This window comes from Rana temporaria, chromosome 3, assembly GCF_905171775.1.
Source record: "Rana temporaria chromosome 3, aRanTem1.1, whole genome shotgun sequence".
NCBI classification, from domain to species: Eukaryota; Metazoa; Chordata; class Amphibia; order Anura; family Ranidae; genus Rana; species Rana temporaria.
The window spans coordinates 394,072,669-394,098,788 of NC_053491.1; the positions used below are offsets into that span (position 1 = coordinate 394,072,669).

Consider the following 26,120-nt stretch of genomic DNA (forward strand, 5'->3'; position numbering starts at 1 on the left):
TGATTGAAGAATCCGACTCCCGCGGGGAATGGGCGTGCCTATGGAGAGGGAGGATGATTGACGGCCGGCTCTGGCACGTCACGCTCCCCGAAGACAGCCGGAGTAGGTCTCGGCTATTCACAGCGCCTGCGCACAGGCTATGCGCAGGCGCCGTGAATAGCCAAGCCTATTTCGGCTATTTCCGGAGAAGCGTGACGTGCCAGGGCCGGCCGTCAATCACCTTCTCTCACCATAGGAACGCCCATTCCCCGGATTCTTCAATCAACGATAGCACAGTGAGTACGGGGATTAAAAATTTAGGACCGGCATACCGTAGCTCGCGCTACGATGCCGAAAGTAATGGAATAATAAAAAAAAACATTTTTTTTTTTTTTTTTTTAACAGGGTGAACCCCCGCTTTAAGGTGGTTGAGTGAGAATCTGTCACTGCTTCCTTCAGAAGTCATTCTGAATGGTCCCCACAAGGGTGCACCAGATTGTCTTTCCACCACCTTCCACTAGGTGGCTCAACCAGACCATTTTTCAAAATGCTTTTACTTGTTGCACAATCATTTTCACTTTTGCAAGAATGTATCCGAATCGTTTGCAAAAAATTCAAACTAAATTTCTACCTTCTTTCTCTTTTGCTGGATGCTATGACACAATTGTCAGTCTGTCTTCCAGCAGAAGTAAAGTCTCACACTTCAATTCTCGGTGTAGCTGAACTAGTAGTCTAGGGGTAGGTGGACTACAATGCCCAGCTAGTCTTCCCCCATGTTATGATATCCAATAAAAGGATTTTTACAGTGCGTACAAAAAAATCCTATCTGCTTAGTTTAGGGTAAAGCGTAAAACTCCTGTCTGATATCTGGGGCTCTGTTAGAGTCCCTTCACTTTATCATGGTGACAGTGTTTTACCAGACAGGAGGTGAGGGGAACTCCTTAAAGAGCAATAGAGAATTAGTAGTGGAAGGCTAGACCTCCTGTCAGATTTATGTGTATGTCTGGGTCCCTGCTGCATATTTTATCTCACTTCCTGATTGGAAACACTGTTGTCCCCAGAACAGAAACTGAGGGGAAATCGCTCTAACAAACCTGACTGGTTGTAATCTTCCACACATTATCCAAAATTAGAAAAAAAAAAAGTGTTAATTTTGCAATCAAACATTTAAAGCCCAACTCCAGCAAAAAACGTTGTTTCGGTTAGAGCAGCGAAGAAGCGGAGCCTCTTTTTTTGCTGTATGTGTTATTATTGGGGAGATTGCTCCATAATTCCTATCAGGACAGTGGATGACAGACATTTTTTATGTACATTAAAGCCTTGGTTTGAGAGTGTTTTGCAAGACAAGCAAAATGTTTTTAAGAATTTTGACTTGATATACAAGTAGCGTCCTGTCACAACGGAGTTTAAAAGAAGAGAGGCGCCTCTAAGTGTAACAATATGGTTACATTTAACCACTTCCCGCCCGGCCTATAGCAGAATGACGGCGGGGCGGTGGTTGTTATCCTAACTGGGCGGCAATCGGTGGTGCAGTCTGACACACTGCTACACCGATCTTGGTAAAGAGCCTCTGAGGGGGGCTCTTTAAGACATGATCAGCCATGTCCAATCACAGCTGATCACGATGTAAACGAGAAAAGCGTCTGACGCAAGAAAAGGCGAGCCAATCGGCTGCTCTCCTGATGCCTGCCCAGGACCTCCCAGGATGCTGCCGGGACCACCAGAGATGGCCATCACACTGGACCACCAGGTATGCCACCCTAGACCACCAGGCAGCTGCCAATCAGTGCCCATCCCCAATGCCTGCCAGTGCCGCATATCGGTGCCCAGCAGTGCAGCCTTTCAGTGCCCACCAGTGCCACCCATGAGTGCCCATTGTCGGTGCCGCCTTATCGGTGCCCATCAGTAAAGGAGGAAACTTTTTTTTTACAAAATTTTATAACAGAAACAAAATAAAAACCTTTTTTTTTTTTGGGGGGGGTCTTTTTAGATTTGTTTTGCAAAAAAAAAAAAAAAAACGCAGAGGTGATCAAATACCACCAAAAGAAAGCTCTATTTGTGGGAACAAAATTAAAATAATTCTGTTTTGGGTACAGGGAAGCAGGTAATTGTCATTTAAACAGCGACAGCGATGAAAACTGGCTTGGGCAGGAAGGGGGTTAAGTGCCTGGTATTGAAGTGGTTAATAAAGGTACTACATTTAGCAACTCGCTGATGATTAAAACGGGCACATCTAAGTATACAGACAAAGCTGTCCACATAGACCATTCTCCCCAGCGCTATTGATGTCATCCCTTCCACAAGTGGTTCAAGTCTTGCTTTCAGATCGCTCTTTTGCAGGGTAGTTTCCCCGGACACAATTGCAGACTGACAGCGGTAAGAGCCGGTGGTGCGGGGGATGGTCTATGTAGACAGCTTTACCCCGGATGCCTCCATATTTAGTTGTGCCGCTTTTAATCATGAACCATGTGAGTTGCTAAATGTTGTACCTTCATTAAATGTAACCATATTGCTACACTCAGTCACCTCTCTTCTCTTTTATACTCAGTAGCTCCTTCTGGATTTTGCTTCTAATCCCCTTGTGGAGGCTGCCATTTGTGGATGGGACATTTTATGGTTACACAACCTGCTAACATTGCTATAATCTTTTTATATGGACTATAAACTGAAGGCCTTATGAATAAATGGTTGTGGAAGGACTCATCTGAGTTTCCATAATTTTTTATGGGGAAATTCCTGGAACAAATTATACTCCTAATCCAAGGTTTTACTGTATTATAGTTGGGGGGGAAGAAAAGGTTGTAGTTTTATATTTATTAAAATCGAGAAGGATCCTGCGAGCCTCCACTCACCAGATGCTTAGTGAACTGTATTAAGAATAGCTGCTAGCGTTAAACACGTCTCACAAATCGTGCAAATATAAACTAAAATATATATGCTGCGCTAGAGAATGTGTAATGCACACCTAATCAGTCTGGATACCGAAGTGCATGCATCCAATACAAAATGTAGGATATATATATATATGATCAATGTGTGATGTGACAAATTGAAAAATGATGTGATTTATTCAAATGCAGAATACAAAGTGCTCATGTGCATGACTGAGTAAAATTCATCATATAAATTCATAAAAAAAAGTCCAATAATCGTAAATCTGTGAATATATCATAAACAAAGTGCTCATGTGCATATATAGGTGTTCACCTGCGTCATAAATGACCACGCTAAATAGTCCTTGCGATTCAAACAACTTGGTAGGTGATCCAAAACATGCCAAGGTGTCCTCCCCTTGGGAAGTAAGCGCTCACCATAGAGCGTGCGACTTTCATGTCTCACATCACGCATTAAAAAAAAAAAAAAAATTTATATATAATTTTTTTTTTTTTTTTTTATGCGTGATGTGAGACATGAAAGGCGCACACTCTAAGGTGAGCGCTTACTACCCAAGGAGAGGACACCTTGGCATGTTTTGGATCACCTACCAAGTTGTTTGAATCGCAAGGACTAATATATATTTTTATATTTGTATTCCTGAATATAATATGGGGGGGGGGGGGGAAAGAAAAAATACAAAACTTCTATTAATTTCTTTTAATACAGAGGAAGTTTCCCGTGACTACGCTTACGGAGAGTCGGATCCCTTAATACGGAACTGTCTGCTCTTGCCATGGCAACCTGTGGCTCTTTCACACGTTGACTGCAAAACACCAGAGCCAGCAGACACTCATTATCAGGTGAGCTTGTACTACTTCTGCTTTCTGGCACCATATCCCTCTGGATACAGTTTTATAAACAAATTGTGTCTTGTAACCCTAATTTAAAGAGTTTCTTATCCGGAGATCCTGCCAATAACAGTACTTTCTTTTACAGGCTGACAACACTAAGCCGCTGCTTTACAATTGGCACAATTTCTAGCTAAGGCACTTTAACAGATTCACAAGAAATGATTTTGGTTCGGGAAACTGTATGCAGTGAGACATGATGACAAACATACTTTAAAAAAATAGCTTTAGAGCAGGGGTGTCCAAACTTTTTTCAAAGAGGGTCAGATATGATGAAGTGAACATGTGTGAGGGCCGCCCATTTTGCCTGACATTCTGTGAACCATTACAATTTGGTCTAAGTGTGTTCATCCGAGCTCTAATACACTGCCCAACAAGAATTCTCTTGCATTTGTGGCTGTGTGTGGGTAAAGGAATGTTATTTGGATATACCGTATTTATTGGCGTGTAACACGCACCTTCACTTTAAGAGGGAAGATTCAGGAAAAAAATCTTACATTTTAAATAAAGAACTGTATAAGGGTCAGTGGCCATGAATGCAGCACCCCCGTTGCCATGAATGCAGCACCCCCGTTGCCATGAATGCAGCACCCCCGTTGCCATGAATGCAGCACCCCCGTTGCCATGAATGCAGCACCCCCGTTGCCATGAATGCAGACTCACCATTGCCATCAGTGCAGCCTGATTCATGCACATCTGCATCCTTGGAGGAGACAGAGCGGGGGTGGGACTAGCACCGACAGACATACAGAAGAAACAACTGTTTTTTTGGCGGCCTCTTTAATAGAAAGTCTCGCCTCCTATGATGGACAGAACAATCGTCCAATGGCAGCGCAGGATACAGGACTTCCTTTTACAGAGGTCGCGGTGTAAACAGGAAATATTCCTGTACGACACTCGTCCCGCCCCCCTCCCTGTCCCCTTCAAGTCAGCCAGCAGGTGCATCTTTTGTGGCCCCCGGTGCTCTGGGATTCGTTGGGGACCACAAAAGATATATACATGTCAAAATGACCAGGGGGGCCATCCGGAACGCGGGCTGGACTTTGGACATGCTTGCTTTAGAGTTTACAAACATTTAAGAGGATCTTCCTAGTGATAGGGGAGCGGTCATTGCCTACTTGCCAAACCAAGTCATCAGTGGCAGCCCCTGCTTTCTTCCAAGTCCCCTTTATTGTTGTGTTTGTATGTACAATAGCTTAACATTTTTGTATGGTTCAGTTACTGTTTAATTAGAATATGCTAAATCATTTTATATCTGTTCTATTTTAGTCTATTTTTGCGGAGAATAAAGAGACCCTGCCTCACCCCGTGGAGCCTCCACTTCATGACAAGAGTAAAATCTTCAAGTATGTAATGGCTCACGTAGGTTCTTGCAGTGCTAACCCTCATAGAACCATAGCAGGTGCTTGATAGGCAAATACTGTATTAAGTCGATGGGGTCCTCTGGTGTGGCACCCTGGAGTAGGAGGAGCTGCCCAGTGATGGTTTGTGCCTTCTCCAATATGGTGGCCACCTGGCAGGAGCCCACATGCCTACAGAAAGCTAGATCTTTAACAGACAGCTTTATTAACTTTCTTTAACCACTTGCCTACAGGGCACTTTCACCCCCTTCCTGCCCAGACCAATTTTCAGCTTTCAGCGCTGTCAAACTTTGAATGACAATTGCGCGGTCATGCAACACTGTACCCACAAATCGAGCTTTCTTTTGGTGGTATTTGATCACCTCTGCGGTTTTTATTTCTTGGGCTATAAACAAAAGAATAGGGACAAGTTTTTATAAAAACACTTTTTTATTTTTAGCTATAATAAATATCCCTTTTTTTTATTTATTTTTTACATTTTCCTCAGTTTAGGCTGATAAGTATTCTCTTACAAAAATTTTGGTAAAAAAAAAAATCGCAATAAGCATATATTGATTGGTTTTCGTAAAAGTTATAGCATTTACAAAATAGGGGATAGATTGATAGCATTTTTATTTATTATTTTTTTTTACTAGTAATGGTGTTTTTTTTTTTTTTTTTTTATTATCGTGACTGCGATATTGCGGCGGACACATTTTTGTGACTGGGGGAGGTGACCGATGGTTGTCCCTATATACAAGGGACACACCATCGGTCCCCTCTCCCTGACAGGACGTGGATCTGTGTGTTTACACACACAGATCCACTTTCCTGCTCATTTACTGAGCAATCGTGGGTGCCTGGGCACGCACACCGGGTCCTCGGTGACGCGCCGTGCGCTCGCCCCCTAGTGGTTTTTAAAGGCGCAACATCAAATGACGTCTACCCAGGATAACAGAGTCTTCCTCCCGCCGTCTTTTGTCGGCGGGCGGTTGACAAGTGGTTAAAGGATAATGCTGCCTAGTATTAGGTCCACTTTATGGTCCACCCAAATAACTTCAAAACGATCAATCGATCTGTCCATGCATGTTCGGACAAGGGGGGAAAAAATTATAAAAGTTTGAGCTAATTGTACATTTTGGAGGGCGAAAAGGTGGATTTTTAACTTTATTGCTGAACTTTAGGAAGATATAAAGCTGTAATCATTTAACCACTTGCTGACTGCCTCACGTAATATATACGTCAGTAATCGGTGTATTTTTATAGCACTGATCGCTGTAGAAAGGACAATGGTCCCAAAATAGTGTCAAGTGTCCGATGTACGATAAAAAATCACAGATTGCCGCCATTACTAAAAAAAAAAATAATAATAAAAATGCCATAAAGTTATCCCTAATTTTGTAGACATAATAACTTTTGTGCAAACCAATCAATACACACTTTTTTTTTTTTTTTTTTAATCAAAAAATATGTAGAATAATACATATTGCCCTAAACCGAGGAAAAAGTTTGTTTGTTTTTTATATATTTTATGGGGATATTTATTAAAGTAAAAAAAAAAAAAAAATATATATATATATATATATATATATATATATATATATATATATATATATATATATATATATATATATATAAATAAATATTATTTTTAAATTGTCGCTTTTTCTGGTTATAGCACAAAAAATTAAAACCGCAGGAGATTATGGGCCAGATTCCCGTATCCTGGCGTATCTTTGAGCGGGCGTAGCGTATCCTATTTACGATACGCCTCCGCAACTTAGACGGGCAAGTGCAGTATTCACAAAGCACTTGCTCCGTAAGTTGCGGCGCAGCGTAAATGGGCCGGCGTAAGCCCGCGTAATTCAAATGTGGAAAAGGTGGGCGTGTTGTATGTAAATCAATCGTGACCCCACGTAAATCACACGCCTAACGAACGGCGCATGGGCGCGCATGCTCCGTATCACGTCGAATTTACTCCTTGAGATACGCCAGGCCCATTGCCTGTGAGGTGAACGTAACCTACGCACAGCCCCATTCACGTACGACTTGCAGGGGTAACTTTACGCCGGACGTAAGCCTAACGGCGTAGCGGGCGCAAATACGTTTGTGAATCGGCGTATCTACCTAATTTACATATTCAACGCGTAAATCTACGGAAGCGCCCCTTGCGGCCAGCGTAAATATGCACCCAAGATACGACGGCGTAGGAGACTTACGTCGCTCGTATCTTGGCCAAATCTATGCGTAACTGATTCTAAGAATCAGGCGCATAGATACGACGGCTCACATTCGTTCTTACGACGGCGTACGTGGAGATACGCCATCGTAAGTCTGCTGTGAATCTGGCCCATTATAGTTCCGTTTACTATCTTTTGTCTGTCCAGGATCTTCACAGATATGCAGCAGGTTCTGAATGCTATTGATCATCCTCGCTTCGTTTTCACAAATGACGAGAAGGAAGCGGACATCCTCTTCAATTTCTCTCATATCAAAGATTACAAGTGAGTACTTTGCTGTCATTCTATGTGGGATTTGGTTATTTGTATGTCATCAATGGGCTGCATCTGATGTGAAGTTTATGTGCCGTTCTCTGTGTTGGTGATTTCAGTTTAATTTGTTTTTTTTCCATCAGAACATTGAGCACAGAGAGGCCTCACGTCCTGGTGAGCCAGTTCCCATGTGAAAACCTTTTGACGGTTAAGGATTGCCTGGCATCCATTTCACGAAGGGTTGGAGGTGCAGAGGGCCCAAAATGGCTTCCCCGTACTTTCAACCTGAAGACTGAACTGCCACAATTTATTGGATACTTTAAACAGCGTGAGCAGCGGTAAGAAGCATCATATTCATTACCTCTGCAAGGGAAATAAGCTCAAAATGAACAAGCTGTATGTAACCTGACCTTGCAGTAGCTCTCTACTTGTATGGCTCTTGTTTCTTCATTGATTGCAATGTCTTGTTGTTGTTGTCTTCTTTCTCTTCTTGAAACTGTACCATTTTATCATTCACATGGCTGGTAGGACCTTTTTTGACACACAAGGCGTATTGTGTAAAAGAAAAAAAAAAAGGCCCCAAGCCTTCTATCTCTTTAATGGTATTCTCAAGTGGTTTTATATTTTTCCTGTATAGCCTCCATATTTACGCTGAGTTTGTCATTGTCCCTACAGCGGGGAAGACAACCATTGGATCTGTAAGCCGTGGAACCTGGCCAGGAGCTTGGATACCCACGTCACTACCAGCCTGCCTTACATTATACGCCAGAGAGAGAGCACACCGAAGGTTGGTGCAGTAGAAAGTATTACGGGGATACACTGAGATAATAATTCCATTAGTCCTCTTGCTGTTATCTTTCTGGGTAGGGGGAAATAATCTGACGGGTTGCTGTGAAGAAATAATTGTCCAGGGTAACATGATCAGTGTGCAATGTGTGTTTCGATCTGTTGATTAGCATAACTGAGCTTAAAGAGGTGCTGATACATGAACACTGGCCTCAAAAAAAGGCAGGCAGAGGATAATGGACTAGTCACCAGTATTGCCTGGGGTCTCCCTGCAGCTAGCTGATCTTTCCGCATTACTGACTTGCCATGTCTTCTTCTGCACTGTCTCTATGTGACGGCGGCCATCTTGCAAGAGATCAGGCTTTGCTTCCCCATGTCAAAGCTTCCAGCAAGGCAAACAGTGAGCAGCTTTAGTAGTGACATCACCAAATCTGTTTAGATTAGCAGTTAGAGGAAGCAGTGCCTTGGATCTTACAGAAATTGCTCACTCAGCTATGAGGAATCACACTGCTATTTTTCAGGAGGAAGTGAAGTGAAGATAAAAGGTGTATTTTCACAGTACTGCTTGGACACAAAATTGTTACCCATAAGATTACAAATCTTCACTTTTTGATTTTAGCTTCACTTTAAAGATGATCTCTAGCTTTGGTTTCAATTTTAAATAGTTTGTTCAAGCCAAGCTGACCAAAACAAGAGAAAAAGATGAAATGGCTGCACATCCAAAGTTTCCAAAAGTGCCTTTTATTGCAGACCGTCAAAATACATCAGGGACACCAGGTGGTGTTCACGTCGACACGTTTCACACATCTGATCTGTGCTTAATCATTACATTACTGTCCAAAACAAACCATCTCCCTCACTAACATGTGCAGCCAATGGGTGTTCTGTATAAACTGTATGTAGCTGAGGCTACATACAGTAGAGTGCACCGTGTTCCAGGTGTGAGACAAGACCTTCCTATACCTGGAACAAAATAGAGTCGGTCTTAGCAGCTCTCTGCCATTCATAGGCAACTTGTTTTCTATCAATGAATACAAAGCTTCCTGTGATTGGCTGTGTTGGAGATTGTGATATCATCAGCCCGCCTTGCATTAAAGTAAAAAATGTTTAGGTAGTATTACCCCCCCCCCCCCTTATACTTACCTGAGCTCTCATTTGATCCAGGGCTGTGCCCACCTGCAGCGGCCCTCTCCTCTCACTTCCTGGTCTTACAAGATTTGCTGAGGCAACGAATGCCATTTGCACCCACTGCCCCACTGTTTGTGTCCATAGACGCAACCAGCGGGGTTCTGGAGTGAGCCCGAATGAGTGTCCCCATTGGAAGTGGCTTCTTAAGAAGAGATGACCGGAGCGCAGATGAAGGACCCAAGAAGAGGGGGGGGGGGGGGGGTCAGGGCCGCGCTGTGCAATTCCAGCGCACCAAGCAGGTAAGTATGAAACCATTTTTGTATTTTTCTTTTTTTTTTTTTTTAAATGCCATTTACACACACTTTTGTTTTTAGTACATCTGTTTTGCACGCACAGTTTTCCATGTTTTGTCTCTTTTAAAATGTACAGTTAGTAAACATACTGCAAGTATTGTGAAATACCAGTTACTTTGCCAGAAATGCGATGAGTTCCTTGCTTCATTTATTACCGGTACTTGTATAGCACCTTCAATTTTTTTTTTTTTTGCAGCGCTTTACACATATATTGTACATTTACATCAGTCCCTGACCGCAAGGAGCTTACAATCTAAGGTCCCTAACTCGCATTCATACACACACATACTATTGCCAATTTATACAGGATCCAATTAACCTACCAGCATGTCTTCAGAGTTCCTGGAGGAAACCCACACAGGCAAAGCATGCAAACTCCAGGCAGGCAGTGCCGTGGGCGGGATTCAAACCGATGACCCTAGTAATGCTAGGCAAAAGTGCTAACCACTTGGCCATTGTAGCTTTTTCTACTGAGATGACAATGCTGCCTCTGCTGCATTGAGATCTCCACTTCTGGACAACAGATCGTAAAGGCTAAATAACATGTTGTATACAGTATGTCTTGCTGTGCTTAAACCATGGCTTTAAAAAGAAATGCACATTTTTAAAGCACAGCGGCTTGTTTTACAAACACATTTAGTGCTCTGTTTGCTTCGGGACCCTGAAGCAAGCAAAATTATATTTAAGGCAATGATAAATAAGCCTCCTACATTTTTTAGATTTTATGCATTATTTTTGTTTTGTGATTTTTGGATTGTGACGCAGTAAGATTCTGAAAATTGTTTTAGTTGAGAACATTGTATTTTCTAATTGTTTTAGGTTGTGTCCAAGTACATTGAGAATCCGGTGCTTTTCCATCGAGATGATGTTGGAATGGTGAAGTTTGACATCCGTTATGTGGTCCTCCTTCGCTCAGTGCGACCGCTCAAGCTATATGTCTATGATGTGTTCTGGCTTCGCTTTGCCAACCGGTAATGTTCATGTTTCCACTTTTCCACTTGGCTGTGGCTCAGGTAGTGTGAATGCTGCTGATTAGAACAATGTTCAGGGGGCTTATCAGACCAATGAAGACCCAGATCATTGTGCAGTTTGTTGAGCAGTAGTCGGCATCTTCAGTGTGCTGCCAGTGCTATATTTTAACTTTAGTGGCAGCATACTAGTTGTAACGGTCACCACCGTTTACGATTTCCCTTCCATCAGTCACAACAGCTTATCTGACCCTCCACAATCTAGAAGACAGGATCCGATCCATTCCCATTTCCCAGAATAACGAGACTTGCTCTGTTACTGGTTTCAAAATGTATGAACACTTTTAATGGTTAGCCTTCAGGTTTATATACAGTTTACAAGGCATGTTTCAGTAATCACAGGCACAATCAAACTCTCCACCCACACATCACACACTGGGGGGGGCTTCAATACACCTTCAGATGGGCTAATTACTAAACATTCCAGACAGCCCGTCTCCGCATTAGAGGAGGTAATTGCCACAGCTTAGCAAGTCACATTCCACACACAAAACAGTATTTAGCATACATAATGAGAGATCCAGAAGCCAGGCTGTCTACCAAGCTCAAATCCACCTTATCCCAGTCCAGACTCAATTAGCATATCAACAGCCTATGCTACACAGAGGAATGAGTCACTATTGACCGGTTGTGGGTCAGCATGAAATCACTTGAATATCTCAAGATATTCTGCAATATGAATTATCAGTTATCAGTCACATCTTGTGTACTTTCTAATTAATATTTATCAGTCACCCTATGCCCAAAAGGGACACAGGGTAACCTAGACCCAAGAGTTGTTAGTGACGCTGGCCCAGGAGTACCCCTCATCTTTCAAAGGTCTCTGGGTGTCACGGGTCATTCCGTTACACTAGTATATTAGAAATATAAAATAAAACATTTATTACTGTTTATGCAGCTTGACGGGAATATAGTAATACAATTGAAGGCTCCATTTGGGCTTTAACATTTAACCTCCACATGCCCTTGATGCTGACATAACCCTAATGCAGGGATCTTCAAACTACGGCCCTCCAGCTGTTGTAGAACTACACATCCCATGAGGCATTGTAACACACTAACATTCAGACATGACTAGGCATTATGAGAATTGTAGTTCCTGAACAACTGGAGGGCCGTAGTTTGAAGACCCATGCCCTAATGGATAAATGACCTACAGATGCTGATTTTAATATCCACTTTGTATTCTGTAACTATACGGTTATGTTGTACAGTAAAACCTTGGATTGCGGGCGTAATTCGTTCCCGAAAACAACATGCTTGTAATCCAAAGCACTTGTATATCAAAGCAAATTTCCCCATAAGAAATAATGGAAACTCAGATGATTCGTTTTGTGACCATTTACTCATAGGTTCTTCAGTTTATAGTCCATATAAAAAGATTATAGGTTGTGTAACCATAAAATGTCCATCCACAAATGGAAGCTTCCTCAAGGGGATTACAAGCAAAAGCTACAGAGTACAAAATAGAAGAGAGGCGCCTATAAGTGTAGAAATATGTTGCTAATGTTGTACCTTCATTAAATGTAACCATATTGCTACACTTAGGGGCTCCTCTCTTCTCTTTTATACTCCGTTGTGACATGACACTACTCTTGTATCAAGACAAAATGTATTTAAAAAATTTAGCTTGTCTTGCAAAATTCTCTCAAACCAAGGTTTTACTGTATTTGTATTTAGCAAACAAAATCTGTTTAAAATAAAAAAAGGATAAAGTACCCAATAACAAAAATGTAAAAATGTATATAGCGGCTTACCAGTTGTTAGGTGTGGTGGCTGCATTTGTCTTCTTTCTTTCTTTCTTTCTTTCTTTCTTTCTTTCTTTCTTTCTTTCTTTCTTTCTTTCTTTCTTTCTTTCTTTCTTTCTTTCTTTCTTTCTTTCTTTCTTTTCCTAGGCTAGGAACATTTTCAGCAACTAGAGAACATGCCTGTTGATCCTGCCAGAAATGCAGTGTACTTCCTGTGAGCTAAACTAAAAGCTTAAAACAATCTTGTCTTCCTTTTTTACACTACTAATCTCACCATCCCCATGGAAAATAACAAAGGCAGACATGTTTAAGGTTGAGCCAGGGTGGCAATTCTGGTCTACAAGGCAAATTAATATTACAGGGCAAGGATGAGTGCTGTCACCTTGAACAGGAATGTGTTATTGGCAGGATCACAAAGTGAAAATAAAGTAAAAAAAAAAAAAAAATCATGTAAAATGCAGCTATGACATCTAAGGACTAGTAAGCTGCAATATATTACATTTTTGGTCTTTCATTTGGAGACAGTTTAAATACCCTCCCCGGTACTCCCTTGCCAGTGCCGACATCTTCTCCTTGGCTTCTCCAAGGGCGGGGTGACTTTATAGGCATAAGTCCTGCACATGGTTCATTTATTCATTCAGGCACAGATAAAATACATGTAAATAAATGAATATAGACGGCACCTGCTGTAGCTCTTGAAATAGTTTGTCTACTTGAATACAACATATACTCATCCAGGCTCATGCGTATCGACCCCATTGGGTCTTAAAAAAAGATTACAAAGAGGCATATAGGTTTGTATTATTGCAGAAGAGACATGGGAAGTTTCTTCTGAAATAAAGTGCATCCCTGCTTGCAATTGTTTAAGTTCCACTCTAAAGCCTCATACACACGATGGGACTTCAATCGGACAAATCCGTCGATTTTTGTCCGAAGGGTGTTGTCCGAGGACTTGGTATGCATACAGACGGCAGAACATTTTCAGCCAACATACAGAAAACTTCATTGTTTTTCAGCTCTTTAGCGCCACCCTTTGGGCAACTTCTTCTATTGTTGTCTGATGTTTAGCATTGGTTCGGAGCATGCCTGTTTGTACTTTGGATTTTAGTCCGACAGATTTGTGTACACACGATCGGATAATCCGATGGAACACATTTGTCGGCGGACAATTTGAGAGCAATTTGAGAGCATGCACAGCCAACATTTGTTGCTGGAAATTCCGACAACAATTCGCATAGGTGTTGTCCGAATATCGGATCGTGTGTACGGGCCTTTAGTTCATACACCTTATCTGGTGTCTGAAGCATCGACCACCAAAGGCTACCAGTCCTGTGCCAAGGTACAGCAAGAAACGTTCTGATAATTCTAGGGTAAAGACAATTGTGAGAGAGATATTTCCCTGGCTTATCTGGGCCTTGATCTTTAATGATTTTCTTCCACTCGCAACACTAATAACGGGTGTCATAGTAATAGCAGACAGAATTTATTGTGATTTATATGTTTATTTTTTTTATACATTTTTCTCATTTCCAACAGACCGTTTACACTTGACGATCTAGATGACTATGAGAAACATTTCACAGTTATGAATTATGCCCCAGGTGTACAGCTAAAGCAGGTATGTAGAATGCTGTAGCTGAAGACTCACCCTTACAGTGTATATCCAGATGGACACCGGCTGGGTGAAGTCGTCATCACAGTTTGTGACTTTCTTTTTCTTGTTTGTCTTAGGTCCATTGTGATGAATTCATGACCTTGTTTGAGAAGCAGTATCCCGATCATCCCTGGAAATCAACACAGGTGAGTACATAGTCAGGTAAGGTACCAATAGACACAATGGGCCGGATTCAGAAAAGAGATACGCCGGCGTATCTCCTGATACGCCGGCGTATCTCTGAGTCCGGCCGTCGTATCTATGCGACTGATTCATAGAATCAGTTACGCATAGATCTCCCTAAGATCCGCCAGGTGTAAATGACTTACACCGTCGGATCTTAGGCTGCAATTCCAGGCCCGGCCGCTAGGTGGCGCTTCCGTATCTTTTACGCGACGAATATGCAAATGAGCATTTACGACGATTCAGAAACGAACGACCGCCCGGCGCTTTTTTTTTACGTCGTTTGCGTTCGGCTTTTTCCGGCGTATAGTTACCCCTGCTATATGAGGCATAGCTAATGTTAAGTATGGCCGTCGTTCCCGCACCGAGTTTTGAATTTTTTACGTCGTTTGCGAATACGGATGGACGTAATTTACGTTCACGTCGAAAGCATGACGATTTCCCGACGTCATTTGGAGCATGCGCACTGGGATTCAGTCGCGGCCGGCGCATGCGCAGTTCGTTCGGCGCGGGGACGCGCCTGATTTAAATGTTATACACCCCCTACCCGCGGAATTTGAATTCCGCCGGGGGATTTACGTTACGCCGGCTCAACTTCACAGGCAAGTGCTTTGTGAATAAAGCACTTGCCTGAAAAAGTTGCGCCGGCGTAACGTAAATGAGATGGGTTACGCGGATCTGAAGATCCGCTCACCTATCTGAATCTAGCCCAATATATATATAAAAAAAAAAAACAGATCTAGATCTAGAATACATAGTCCAGTTATGAGCTGCAGTTCACAGCACAGGAAAGGGTTCAGAGGAAAGGCAACCAAGTCAGTAGGTGACCTGGGGGACCTCTGCTCTGAGAAATTATAGAGAAATATGATCACTTTTTGTATAAATATTTAAAGAGATCCAATAAGATTAGATTTGTATTTTTCAGCCACTCCAATCCCCCATCCATTCTTTCATCGTAGTGCCAGTTTTTTCCAGTAAGTGAGCACTAAAGATCCTATTTAATTTTTTGTTTTGTACTCGGAGATCCAAAGGTACATTGCTGCTTATACAGTATGTGTGTTTTAACCACTGCAGCCCCGGAGGATTTGGCTGCCCAATAACGGGGCATTTTTTGTTATTCGGCACTGCGTCACTTTAACTGACATCTGTGCGGTCGTGCGACGTTGCACCCGAACAAACTTGATGGGTTCCCCCCCCCCCCACAATAGAGCTTTCTTTTGGTTGTATTTAATCACCTCCTGCGGTTTTATTTTTTGTGCTATAAACAAAAGAATATTTTTTTGCTATAATAAATATCCCCCAAAAATATATAAAAACAAGATTTTTTCCTCAGTTTAGGCCGATACGTATTCTTCTACATATTTTTGATTAAAAAAAACGCAATAAACGTATATTGATTGGTTTGCGCAAAAGGTATAGCGTCTAATAAAATAGGGGATAGTTTTATGGCATTTTTATTATTATTAAATCGTAATGGCAGTGATTAGCGTTTTTTTTTTTTTTTTTGTGACTGCGATATTGCGGCAGACACATTGGACACTTTTGATGCTATTTTGGGACCATTGTCATTTATACAGCGATCAGTGCTATAAAAATACACTGATTACTGTATAAATGACACTGGCAGGGAAGGGGTTAACCAGTAGGGGGCGAAGAAGGGGTTAAGTGTGTCCTAGGGAGTGATTCTAACTGAGGGGGCTGGGATACCAGTGACACGACGGTGATCACTGTCCTGTCACTTGGCAGAACATGGAAATGCTTTGTTTACAAAGGCATCTCCCCATTCTGCCTCTCCGTGACACGATCGCGGGACACCGGCGGACATGGAGTCCACTGGCACGCGCCCGCTAAGTGGCAGTTATAAAGCAACGTACCTGTACGTTGCTTTGCCTGCCCGTGCCATTCTGATGACATATATGTATGTGAGGCAGTCGGCAAGTGGTTAAGGCAGACATTGTTGGATACTAGTTGTTAATTACATATTCTGTCCCCCATTAGGATGAAATATTTAAAACCTTCAGGGAGCTTTTCCAAGCCGCATGTTCCAAACCTGCTCCGCTTGGCATCTGCGACTACCCGTTGTCTCGTGCAATCTACGCCATTGACTTGATGCTAAAGTGGGAAACTGACCAGAAAGGTATGGATTTTTATTACATTTGGCTCAAATAATAGCAGGACTGAGGGAACGGAGTATGTCTGTGTTAAAGAATTAAAGTGCAATTCCAACCAAAACCTTTTCTTTTTACAGTGGGGAAAGGTTATAACATACTTGTCAGGTTTTCCTTGCTGTTTCCTCTTTGGGTAATTTTTTTTCCTATCCCGATGACAGAAAAGGAATCGGAGAGAGAATAATCCTTGATGATAAATGAGCAGGAAAAACCTTATTGAGGTTCCTAACCCTTTTCCACTCTATCCACAACCCAAAATAATTGTCTGGAGTTCCACTTTAAAGTCCAACTGTAGACTAACTTTGTTTCTGCAGAAGAAAAAAAATATGGGGCTATACTCTGCTTCTCTCCAGACTTGTCTGTTTCAGGTTCAGCGCTGGTCCTTTTCAACCCCTTTTCTGTCAGTGCAGGCGTCACGGAGCTGCTGCTGAGGAAATGTCACAATGACGCCTTGAACTGACCTGCAATGATCAATTGCACTTATTGCTTCTGTTTGCATCATTGATGGCCACCCAACACCAGAGAAGAGGCATAACAGCAGAGGTGCCTAAAAGTTTGTGGGCCAGATCCTCGTAGCGCGGCGCATTGTTACGGCCGGCGTAGCGTATCTCTAACTTATACTCAAGTTGCGCCGTAAGTTACGGCGGCGTAGTGTAATTTTGGCGGCGTAAGGGCGCGCAATTCAAATCGATGTGATGGGGACGTGTTTTATGTAAATACGTTGTGACCCGACGTAAATGACGTTTTTTTTTTAACGGCGCATGCGCCGTCCGTGGGGGTATCCCAGTGCGCATGCTCGAAATTAAACCGGAACAAGCCAATGCTTATGACGGTGACGTCATTCTACGCAAATCCCTATTCGCGAACGACTTACGCAAACAACGTAAAAAATTCTAAATTTGACGCGTGAACGACGGCCATACTTAACATAGGATAGGCCTCATATAGCAGGGGTAACTATACGCCGGAAAAACGCACGCAAACGACGTAAAAAAATGTGCCGGCCGGACGTACGTTCGTGGATCGCCGTATCTAGCTAATTTGCATACTCGACGCAGAATTAGACGGAAACGCCACCTAGCGGCCAGTGCAAAAATGCACCTAAGATCCGACGGCGTACTAAGACGTACGCCTGTCGGAACGAGCCCAGATGCAGTCGTATCTTGTTTTGTAGATGCAAAACAAAGATACAACGCGGGAACTTTGAAATTACGCGGCATATCAATAGATACGCCGGCGTAATTCTTCTGTGGATCTGGCCCTAAGTGTTTGCATATTTATGACAAGTTGCTCTAAGGTGTTTTCTAAGCAAGTACCTCATTACTAAGAATAAGTGCAAATATCAGTGATTTTCCCCACTTATCTTTGGTACTATTTTTATATACTGGATTACTATACTTAAAGCGGAGTTCCAAGCTTTTTTTCGTTTATTAAAAGTCAACATCTACAAAAAATTTTGCTCCTGACTTTTAATAAACAGACACTCACCTGTCCCACGGTCCAGCGATGCGGCCACACAGAGCCTCGCTCCTCCCCCACCTCTCTGCGGCGCCTCCATTGAAACTGTGGGTACCCAGCCGTGACAGCTTGCGGCTTCACGGCCATGCGCGCATTGCGAATGTGCAAGTTGCATTGCGCTCTCCGAGTGGACAGGCAATCTTCGGGGACCTGTAATGTGAACCAGAATATTGCAGAGAGGGAGAGGAGTCGCCGCCTAGGCGGCCCGTAGTCCAAAGTAGGAAGTGGGACAGGAAGTCTTCGTGGCCTCCCCCCCTTATGGCACGTACTTAAAGCAGAAGTTCCACTTTTTGGTAGAACTCCACTTTTAAAAGCCTAGCCGGTCCAATGTCCTCTTTTCTTGCCTCCTCCTGTTATAGGTGCGGTCCAGTGCCACTATCTTCCTTATCACTTCATGGGAAGTGGGCGGTCTATTCCTGCTTTTTGCAGCTGACCCACAGTGACACAGCCCTAGATTTCACATGTGTGCAGACAGATCTGGTGCAGTTTTTGTTGTACATATTCTATGAATGGATGATTGTAATACCTTTTGCGATACTGACCTCACATATCCCAGGAGGCATTACTGTGCAGTCATAGAACAATATGTATTTCTGCCTGCACATGTGCGATATCTGGCGCTGCTTCTGTTTACTTCATAGAATGGGGGAGCAATGCATATTGGGATATGTTGATGGTGGTTTCTGAGGAGGTATTTGGAGGAGAGTGGAAAACCATTCTCGCCTAAGAGAATGGAGGTGGGGGCAGGGGCGGGGCGTAAAAAAATGAAATTAAAATAAAATACTACTACCCTTTCTTTTTTTTTTTTTTTGGGCAAGGGGGGATTTGGTTGTTGCAAAAGATTCCGTTTGAATTGACTGTCCTCTTTAACTACTTTCTCGTCTCCAGGGAAAAAAGTGATGCAGCCTCAGATTTTGGAAGTGAACTTCAATCCAGACTGTGCCCGGGCCTGCAAATACCACCCCACTTTCTTCAATGATATCTTCAGCACCCTGTACTTGGATGAAACACAGAACTGTCATGTGACTGAAATTCTTTAACTCGCAATCACAAGTTTTTTTTTTTTTTTTTTTTTTGTTTTTTTATGAGCTTCCCTGACTTTATACAACCAGTAGCATCTGTATTCAAGCTTCCCTGTCTCTATAGGCCATGGTACATACTGTATATTAATCCAAGTTCAGTGATAGATTTACGGCTGAGTATATATCTTAAATCACCTGTATATTATTATACTGCTATGTCAGTAATACTTCAATAATCTGTTTTGTACAAATCTGAGGGGGATTTTTGTTCATCTACAGTATTTCACAAAAGTGAGTACACCCCTCACATTTTTGTAAATATTTTAATATATCTTTTCATGTGACAACACTGAAGAAATGCCACTTTGCTACAATGTAAAGTAGTGAGTGTACAGCTTGTATAACAGTGTACATTTTCTGTCCCCTCAAAATAACTTAAAGCGGATGTGCCACGGGGAAAAAATATTAAAAGACAGCAGCTACAAATACTGCAGCTGCTGACTTTTAATATAAGGACACTTACCTGTCCTGGAATCCAGCGCTGATCGCAGCAGAGCACGAGCGATCGCTCGTCTTTCTGCTGCTCCCCCCTCCATCCACGCTGAGGGAACCAGGAAGTGAAGCGCTGCGGCTTCACTGCCCAGTTCCCTACGGCGCATGCGCGAGTCGCGCTGCGCCCGCTGATTGGCTCACACGCTGTGTGCTGGGAGCCGAGTGTTCCCAGCACACAACGGGCGACAGACGGGAAGTCAGAAAAACCTGTCTTTCGCCCGTAGCGTGTGGCCGGAAGTGGGTGCAAATACCTGTCTTTAGACAGGTGTCTGCACCCCCCTCCCCCCTGAAAGGTGTCAAATGTGACACCGGAGGGGGGGAGGGTTCCGATCAGCGGGACTCCACTTTAGGGTGGAGAACCGCTTTAACACACAGCCATTAATGTCTAAACCGCTGGTAACAAAAGTGAGTACACCCCTAAGTGAAAATGTCCAAATTCGGCCCAAAGTGACAATATTTTGTGTGACCACCATTATTTTCCAGCACTGCCTCTTGGGCATGGAGTTCACCAGAGCTTCACAGGTTGTCACTGGAGTCCTCTTCCACTCCTCCATGACGACATCAAAGGGCTGGTGGATGTTAGAGACCTTGTGCTCATCCACCTTCAGTTTGAGGATGCCCCACAGATGCTCAATAGGGTTTAGGTCTGGAGACATGCTTGACCAGTTCTTCACCTTTACCCCCAGCTTCTTTTAGCAAGGCAGTGGTCATCTTGGAGGTGTGTTTGGGGTCGTTATCATGTTGGAATACTGCCCTGCAGCCCAGTCTCTGAAGGGAGGGGGTCATGCTCTGTTTCAGTATGTCACAGTACATGTTGGCATTCATGATTCCCTCAATCAACTGTAGCTCCCCAGTGTTGGCAGCACTCATGCAGCCCCAGACCATGACACTACCACCACCATGCTTGACTGTAGGCAAGACACACTTGTCTTTGTACTCCTTACCTGGTTTTCTCCACACACGCTTGTCACCATCTGAACCAAATTATTTATCTGTATCTCATCAGACCACAGGACATGGTTCCAGTAATCCATGTCCTTAGTCTGCTTGTCTTCAGCAAACAGTTGGCAGGCTTTTTTATGCATCATCTTTAGAAGAGTCTTCCTTCTGGGACGGCAGCAATGCAGACCGTATGGTCTGACCACTGACCGGCCACCCCACCCCTTCATCCTCTGCAGAAATGCTGGCAGCACTCATACATCAATTTTCCAAAGACAACCTCTGGATATGACGCTGAGCAAGTGCACTCGACTTCTTTGGTTGACCATGGCAAGGCCTGTTCTGAGTGGAACATGTCCTGTTAAACCGCTGTATGGTCTTGACCACCATGCTCCAGCTCAGTTTCAGGGTCTTGGCAATCTTCTTATAGCCTAGGCCATCTTTATATAGAGCAACAATTTTTTTTTTTTCAGATCCTCAGAGAGTTCTTTGCCATGAGGTGCCATGTTGAACTTCCAGTGACCAGTATGAGGGAGTGTGAACGATAACACCAAATTTAACACACCTGCTTTCCATTCACGCCTGACACATGTAACTCTAACGAGTCATATGACACTGGGGAGCGAGAATGGCTAATTGGGCCCAATTTGGACATTTTCACTTAGGGGTGTACTCACTTTTGTTCCCAGCGGTTTAGACATTAATGGCTGTGTGTTGAGTTATTTTGAGGGGACAGCAAACTTACACTGTTATACAAGCTGTACACTCACTACTTGTAGCAAAGTGTCATTTCTTCAGTGTTGTCACATGAAAAGGGATCATAAAATATTTACAAAAAATGTGAGGGGTGCACTCTGTGAGATACTGTATATATTTCTTTGGCCTCGACATATGTCTGGAAACGGTTGTAATTGACCCCTCTTTTATCCGAGTTAGTGGTTCATTTGTGAGGTGTTATAGGTTTGGCTAGTGATTTTATCTGCCTATAAGTGAGGAAATCACAGAACACTACACACAACGGCGCATGTTCAATTATGTTTGCCAAAAAAAAAGCAGGAAAAATCGAGCTTCTTTAAAAGTTTGAGAATAACCTCAGACCATTGGCAACTTGGTATTTTAGAATAAGTGCAAAATTTGTATGATGATTAAAGAGTCTTCCCTAGTCCCTCCTGAAATCAGACCTGAGATTCAGAGGTGACTTGCTGCTCTGACCAGGCGGCCATTGGGTTTGCATAGCAACAGACGTGCAGCCTCCATCTGCTTCAATTTGTCCCATGCATCCTGTACTTAGGCTATATTGTGTCCCCTTCTCTTTGTTTTGGAGTGAAACTAATTATAAAGGGGGCATGCATAAAATTAGAGTTGAACTGTCATTTCTAGGAAGACTAAGGCCTCTTTCACATGGGGCGGATCGGTAATGATCCGCCCCGTGAACCTCCGCTTGCTCAGCGGGGATCGCTCCGTTGATCCCCGCTGAGCCAGCGGATGACAGGGCGGTCCCCGCACACTGTGCAGGGACCGCCCTGTCTTTCCTCCGCTCTCCCCTATGGGGGGGGGGTCGGATGAACACGGACCGTATGTCCGTGTTCATCCGATCCGCCAGTCGGATGGAAAAGTAGGTTTTCCTCCGTCACACTTTGGCGGATCGGAGCGGGTCGGATGTCAGCGGGCATGTCACTGCTGACATCCGCTGCTCCGTAGAGGAGCACTGGGCGCCCGTACAGGTCCACAAAAAAAAACTGACAGGCGGACCTGTACGGGCCGCCAGTGTGAAAGAGCCCTATATCATATTTATAGCTACTTCTAGTTCTGGGGCCTGATTATTTTAGATCAATAGAAATTACCTTTTTATAAAAATTCTGCATTCCCCCCCCCCCCACTCCTTGTAAAGTCCCATGTAACCTCTTTCTTTTTTTTCCTCACTTCCTGATGTGAGCAGTGCACATTAATTTCAGTTTTGTGCACTGCTCTATATGAATGCTAGAAATACCATTGTCCCTCATCCATCTTGGGAGCAAGCAAGATTCCACAGAGGAATCGTATCCACCCTCGGGAGGTTGGAGCACAGCAGCAAAAAAAAAAAAGGGGGAATTTGGAAGAGGCTGAGAGTTATAAAAGGAACTGTTTTTAACCACTTCCGTTTCGGAGCGTTTTAACACCTTCCCGACCAGGCCATTTTTTTGCGATGCTGCACTGCGTTGCTTTAACTGACAATTGCGCGATCATGTGACACTGTATGAAAATAAGATTGATTTCCTTTGTTTTGTTTTTTTCACAAATAGAGCTTTCTTTTAGTGGTATTTGATCACCTACGGTTTTTATTTTCTGCTCTATCAACAAAAAAAGACAGACAATTATGAAAAAATATATATATATATATTTTTTCCTTTCTGCTATAAAACATATCCAATAAAATAATGTAAAAAATCTGCTTTCTTCATCAATTTAGGCCAATATGTATTTTGCTACATGTTTTTGGTAAAGAAAATCCCAATAAGCATATATTGCTTGGTTTGCACAAAAGTTATAACGTCTACAAACTTCGGGATAGATTTATGGAATTTTTATTGTTTTTACTAGTAATGGCGGCGATCAGCGACTTTTAAGGGGACTGTGACATTGCAGCGGACAAATCTGATACTAAGTGACACTTTTGGGGGATCAGTGACACCAGTATATTGATCAGTGATAAAAAAAGCACTGTCACTGTATACATGACACTGGCAAGGAAGGGGTTAACACCAGGGGGCGATCAAAGAGTTAAGTGTGCTCCTAGGGAGTGCTTTCTAACTGGGGGGAAATGCTGTGACTGGAGGAAAACAGATCTCCATTTTCCCGCTCTTTACATAGGCAGACCGCCGTTCTGCCTCTATTGTGAACGATCGCGGATGGCCACATGCCCCAGAGCCGAGGTATATGATTTTTTTGTTTAAGGGTCGCCTTGCCGCAGTATATGTACGGTTCTTAAGCAGTTAAAGTGGTTATAAATCCTCTCCTATACCCAGTAAAATGAACAGCCTCAGATGATATTTAAAGATTAAACAAATCTCCCTATATACGTTTTACATGTATATCTGCTGTCTTTCACCTTCTATATGCTTTGGAAAGTGCAGATCATGTTAAAAAATCTTTCTTCCTATTCCAGTAGCACATAGGGGTGGGTGTGGAGTCTGGGCTTACACTTTGAGAGCTGAAAGGCGCCCCCCCCCCCCCTCCACATAGGCAAAGGAATGAAAAAATTTGCAGACCTGCCATCTGAATAGACAAGCTCACTGCTTATCGGTCTCTAAGCTCCCTCCCCAACACAAATTTCTAGCTGCTTTTATCTCCTGTGTTGGAGAACTTGTCAGAAGTGACAGAGGAACGGAGCAGCTGAAAGACACGGCACTCAGAGCTTTGGAGAGAGGTAAGTAAACACTACAGATATATGTGCCTAGGTCAGATTTCATGAATGGAGTTTACAACCACTTTAAGTTAACACACAACATTTTTCTTTTTTTAAAAACCGGAGTTTAATGTCACTTTAAGTGCAGTGATTAATTCATATCAACCAATCGGAGTTCACTGAATGGTTGCTTTGGCTTACTTGACCTCTTCACTGCATTCTTTACTGAATAAGAGTGAATGTGCGCTATAGCTACCAATCAGATACAGACTTGTTCTGGAAAATGTCAAGTAAGATGCGATTCTTTAAATCTAGAACAAAACCGATATGGGCTAGCAGCCAGTTCTGGCTTTAGGCTCTATTCACACTAATGCGTTTTTTGGTGCATTTTGCAGAAAAGCAGGGACATTTTTTAACATGGGTTCCTATGGAACATGTTCACATCAATGCTTTTTTGTGCCTCTGCGTTTTTGGAAAGGGTCGGGGACTTTTTTTCCCGCAAAAAGCAGCGTTTTGCATGTAATAGAATTCAATGGACCCGCATCCAAAACACAAGTACCGCAATTTGCGTTTTTTTTTGTTTTGGTTTTTTTTAACCTGTTTATAGCTGGTTGTTAAAGGAAATGTAAAAAAATAAAAATTGATGGCTAAAAAAAAAAAACGCAAATTGCGGTAAAAACGCATGTCAAAAAACGCAGCAAGCACCGTAAAAAGCACTGCAAAAACGCTCAAAAGCAACATGCATAGGTGTGAATCGAGCCTAAGAACTAAAGGCAAAACTTATTTTTTTCCCTCTTTGGATAGCGTAAGGGTGGGTTTTAACCACTGTCAATTTTTTATTCTATCATGGACCCACTGTAAAGATTTTCCTTTACTTCCTGTCTCAAGAAATGAGACAAAATCTCTCCAAAGTGATGGAATCCCTCTCAGTCACCAGAACTAGTGTCCCCCACTGGAAGGCCCTCCTATTACTATTTTGTTGACAACCAAATATTTAGGGATTTCTTTCACTCTGTGTTAATGGTAAAAAGGACAAATAGGGTGAGTATAGAGAAAGAGGGGATTATATCGGTGCTCAAATATCAAAATATCGACATCACAATAAATTGTAATTATTTATTAAAATATCATGAAATTATTGCACACAATACAGGATATAAACAATTCATTAAAAACATGTATATTCAATACAGGTATACTGGACTGTATGGGTCGCTGGTATTTGCAGATTAGAGTATACTGGTGGTCAGGTATGATGTCACTTCCCTATATATTTCGTCAACTCCTTTAACTGCTTGCCGACCAGCCGCTGCAGTTTTACGGCGGCAGGTCGGCTCTGCTGGGTGAGAGCCCGTATATCTACGTCATCTCTCCCAGCAGCCAATTGGGGCGCACGCGTGCCCCCCGCTCGCTCCTGACTCCCACGCGCATGCCCGGCGGTCGCGATCACCGCCGGGCACCTGCGATCTCTCGTTACAGAGCGAGAACCGAGAGATGTGTGTAAACACAGTTTCCGGTCCTGTCGGGGGAGAAATGCCTGACCTGATACAGTGTATGAACAGCGATCAGTCATTTCCCCTAGTGAGTCCACCCCCCCCTACAGTTAGAACACACCCAGGGAACATACTTAACCCCTTCCCTGCCAGTGGCATTTTTATAGTAATCAATGCATTTTTATAGCACTGATCGCTATAAAAATGCCAATGGTCCCAAAAATGTGTCAAGTGTCCGCCATAATGTCGCAGTACCGAAAAAAAAATCGCTGATCGCTGCCATTACTGCCAAAAGAAAGCTCTATTTGTGTGGAAAAAAGGATGCCAATTATGTTTGGGAGCCATGTCGGACGACGGCACAATTGTCAGTAAAAGTGACGCAGTGCCGAATCGCAAAAAGTGCTCTGGTCTTTGACCAGCAATATGGGCCGGGGCTTAAGTGGTTAAAGGGGGCACAGACAGAAATAAAAACTAACAGGTGTTCTAATCCTTCTTTACTCTATCCAAATCTAAAACAAAAATCAATGTATTTAGTTATATTTTAAATAAGACCCTTTTTGCATTCGC

General features: G+C 42.9%; 1 protein-coding gene across 1 annotated transcript in view; it reads left to right on the forward strand.

The window, feature by feature from the left end:
* Positions 1–19,235, forward strand: part of TTLL12 (tubulin tyrosine ligase like 12) — a 36,060-nt gene extending 16,825 nt beyond the window's left edge. The window contains exons 5-14 of the mRNA XM_040345827.1: positions 3,583–3,716; positions 5,034–5,110; positions 7,492–7,608; positions 7,740–7,934; positions 8,272–8,383; positions 10,683–10,834; positions 14,176–14,257; positions 14,371–14,439; positions 16,475–16,613; positions 19,051–19,235. Coding sequence (XP_040201761.1) covers positions 3,583–3,716; positions 5,034–5,110; positions 7,492–7,608; positions 7,740–7,934; positions 8,272–8,383; positions 10,683–10,834; positions 14,176–14,257; positions 14,371–14,439; positions 16,475–16,613; positions 19,051–19,202 — 1,229 coding nt within the window. The 3' untranslated portion in view covers positions 19,203–19,235. The remainder of the gene's footprint in view (positions 1–3,582; positions 3,717–5,033; positions 5,111–7,491; positions 7,609–7,739; positions 7,935–8,271; positions 8,384–10,682; positions 10,835–14,175; positions 14,258–14,370; positions 14,440–16,474; positions 16,614–19,050) is intronic.
* The last annotated feature ends 6,885 nt before the right edge of the window (positions 19,236–26,120 follow it).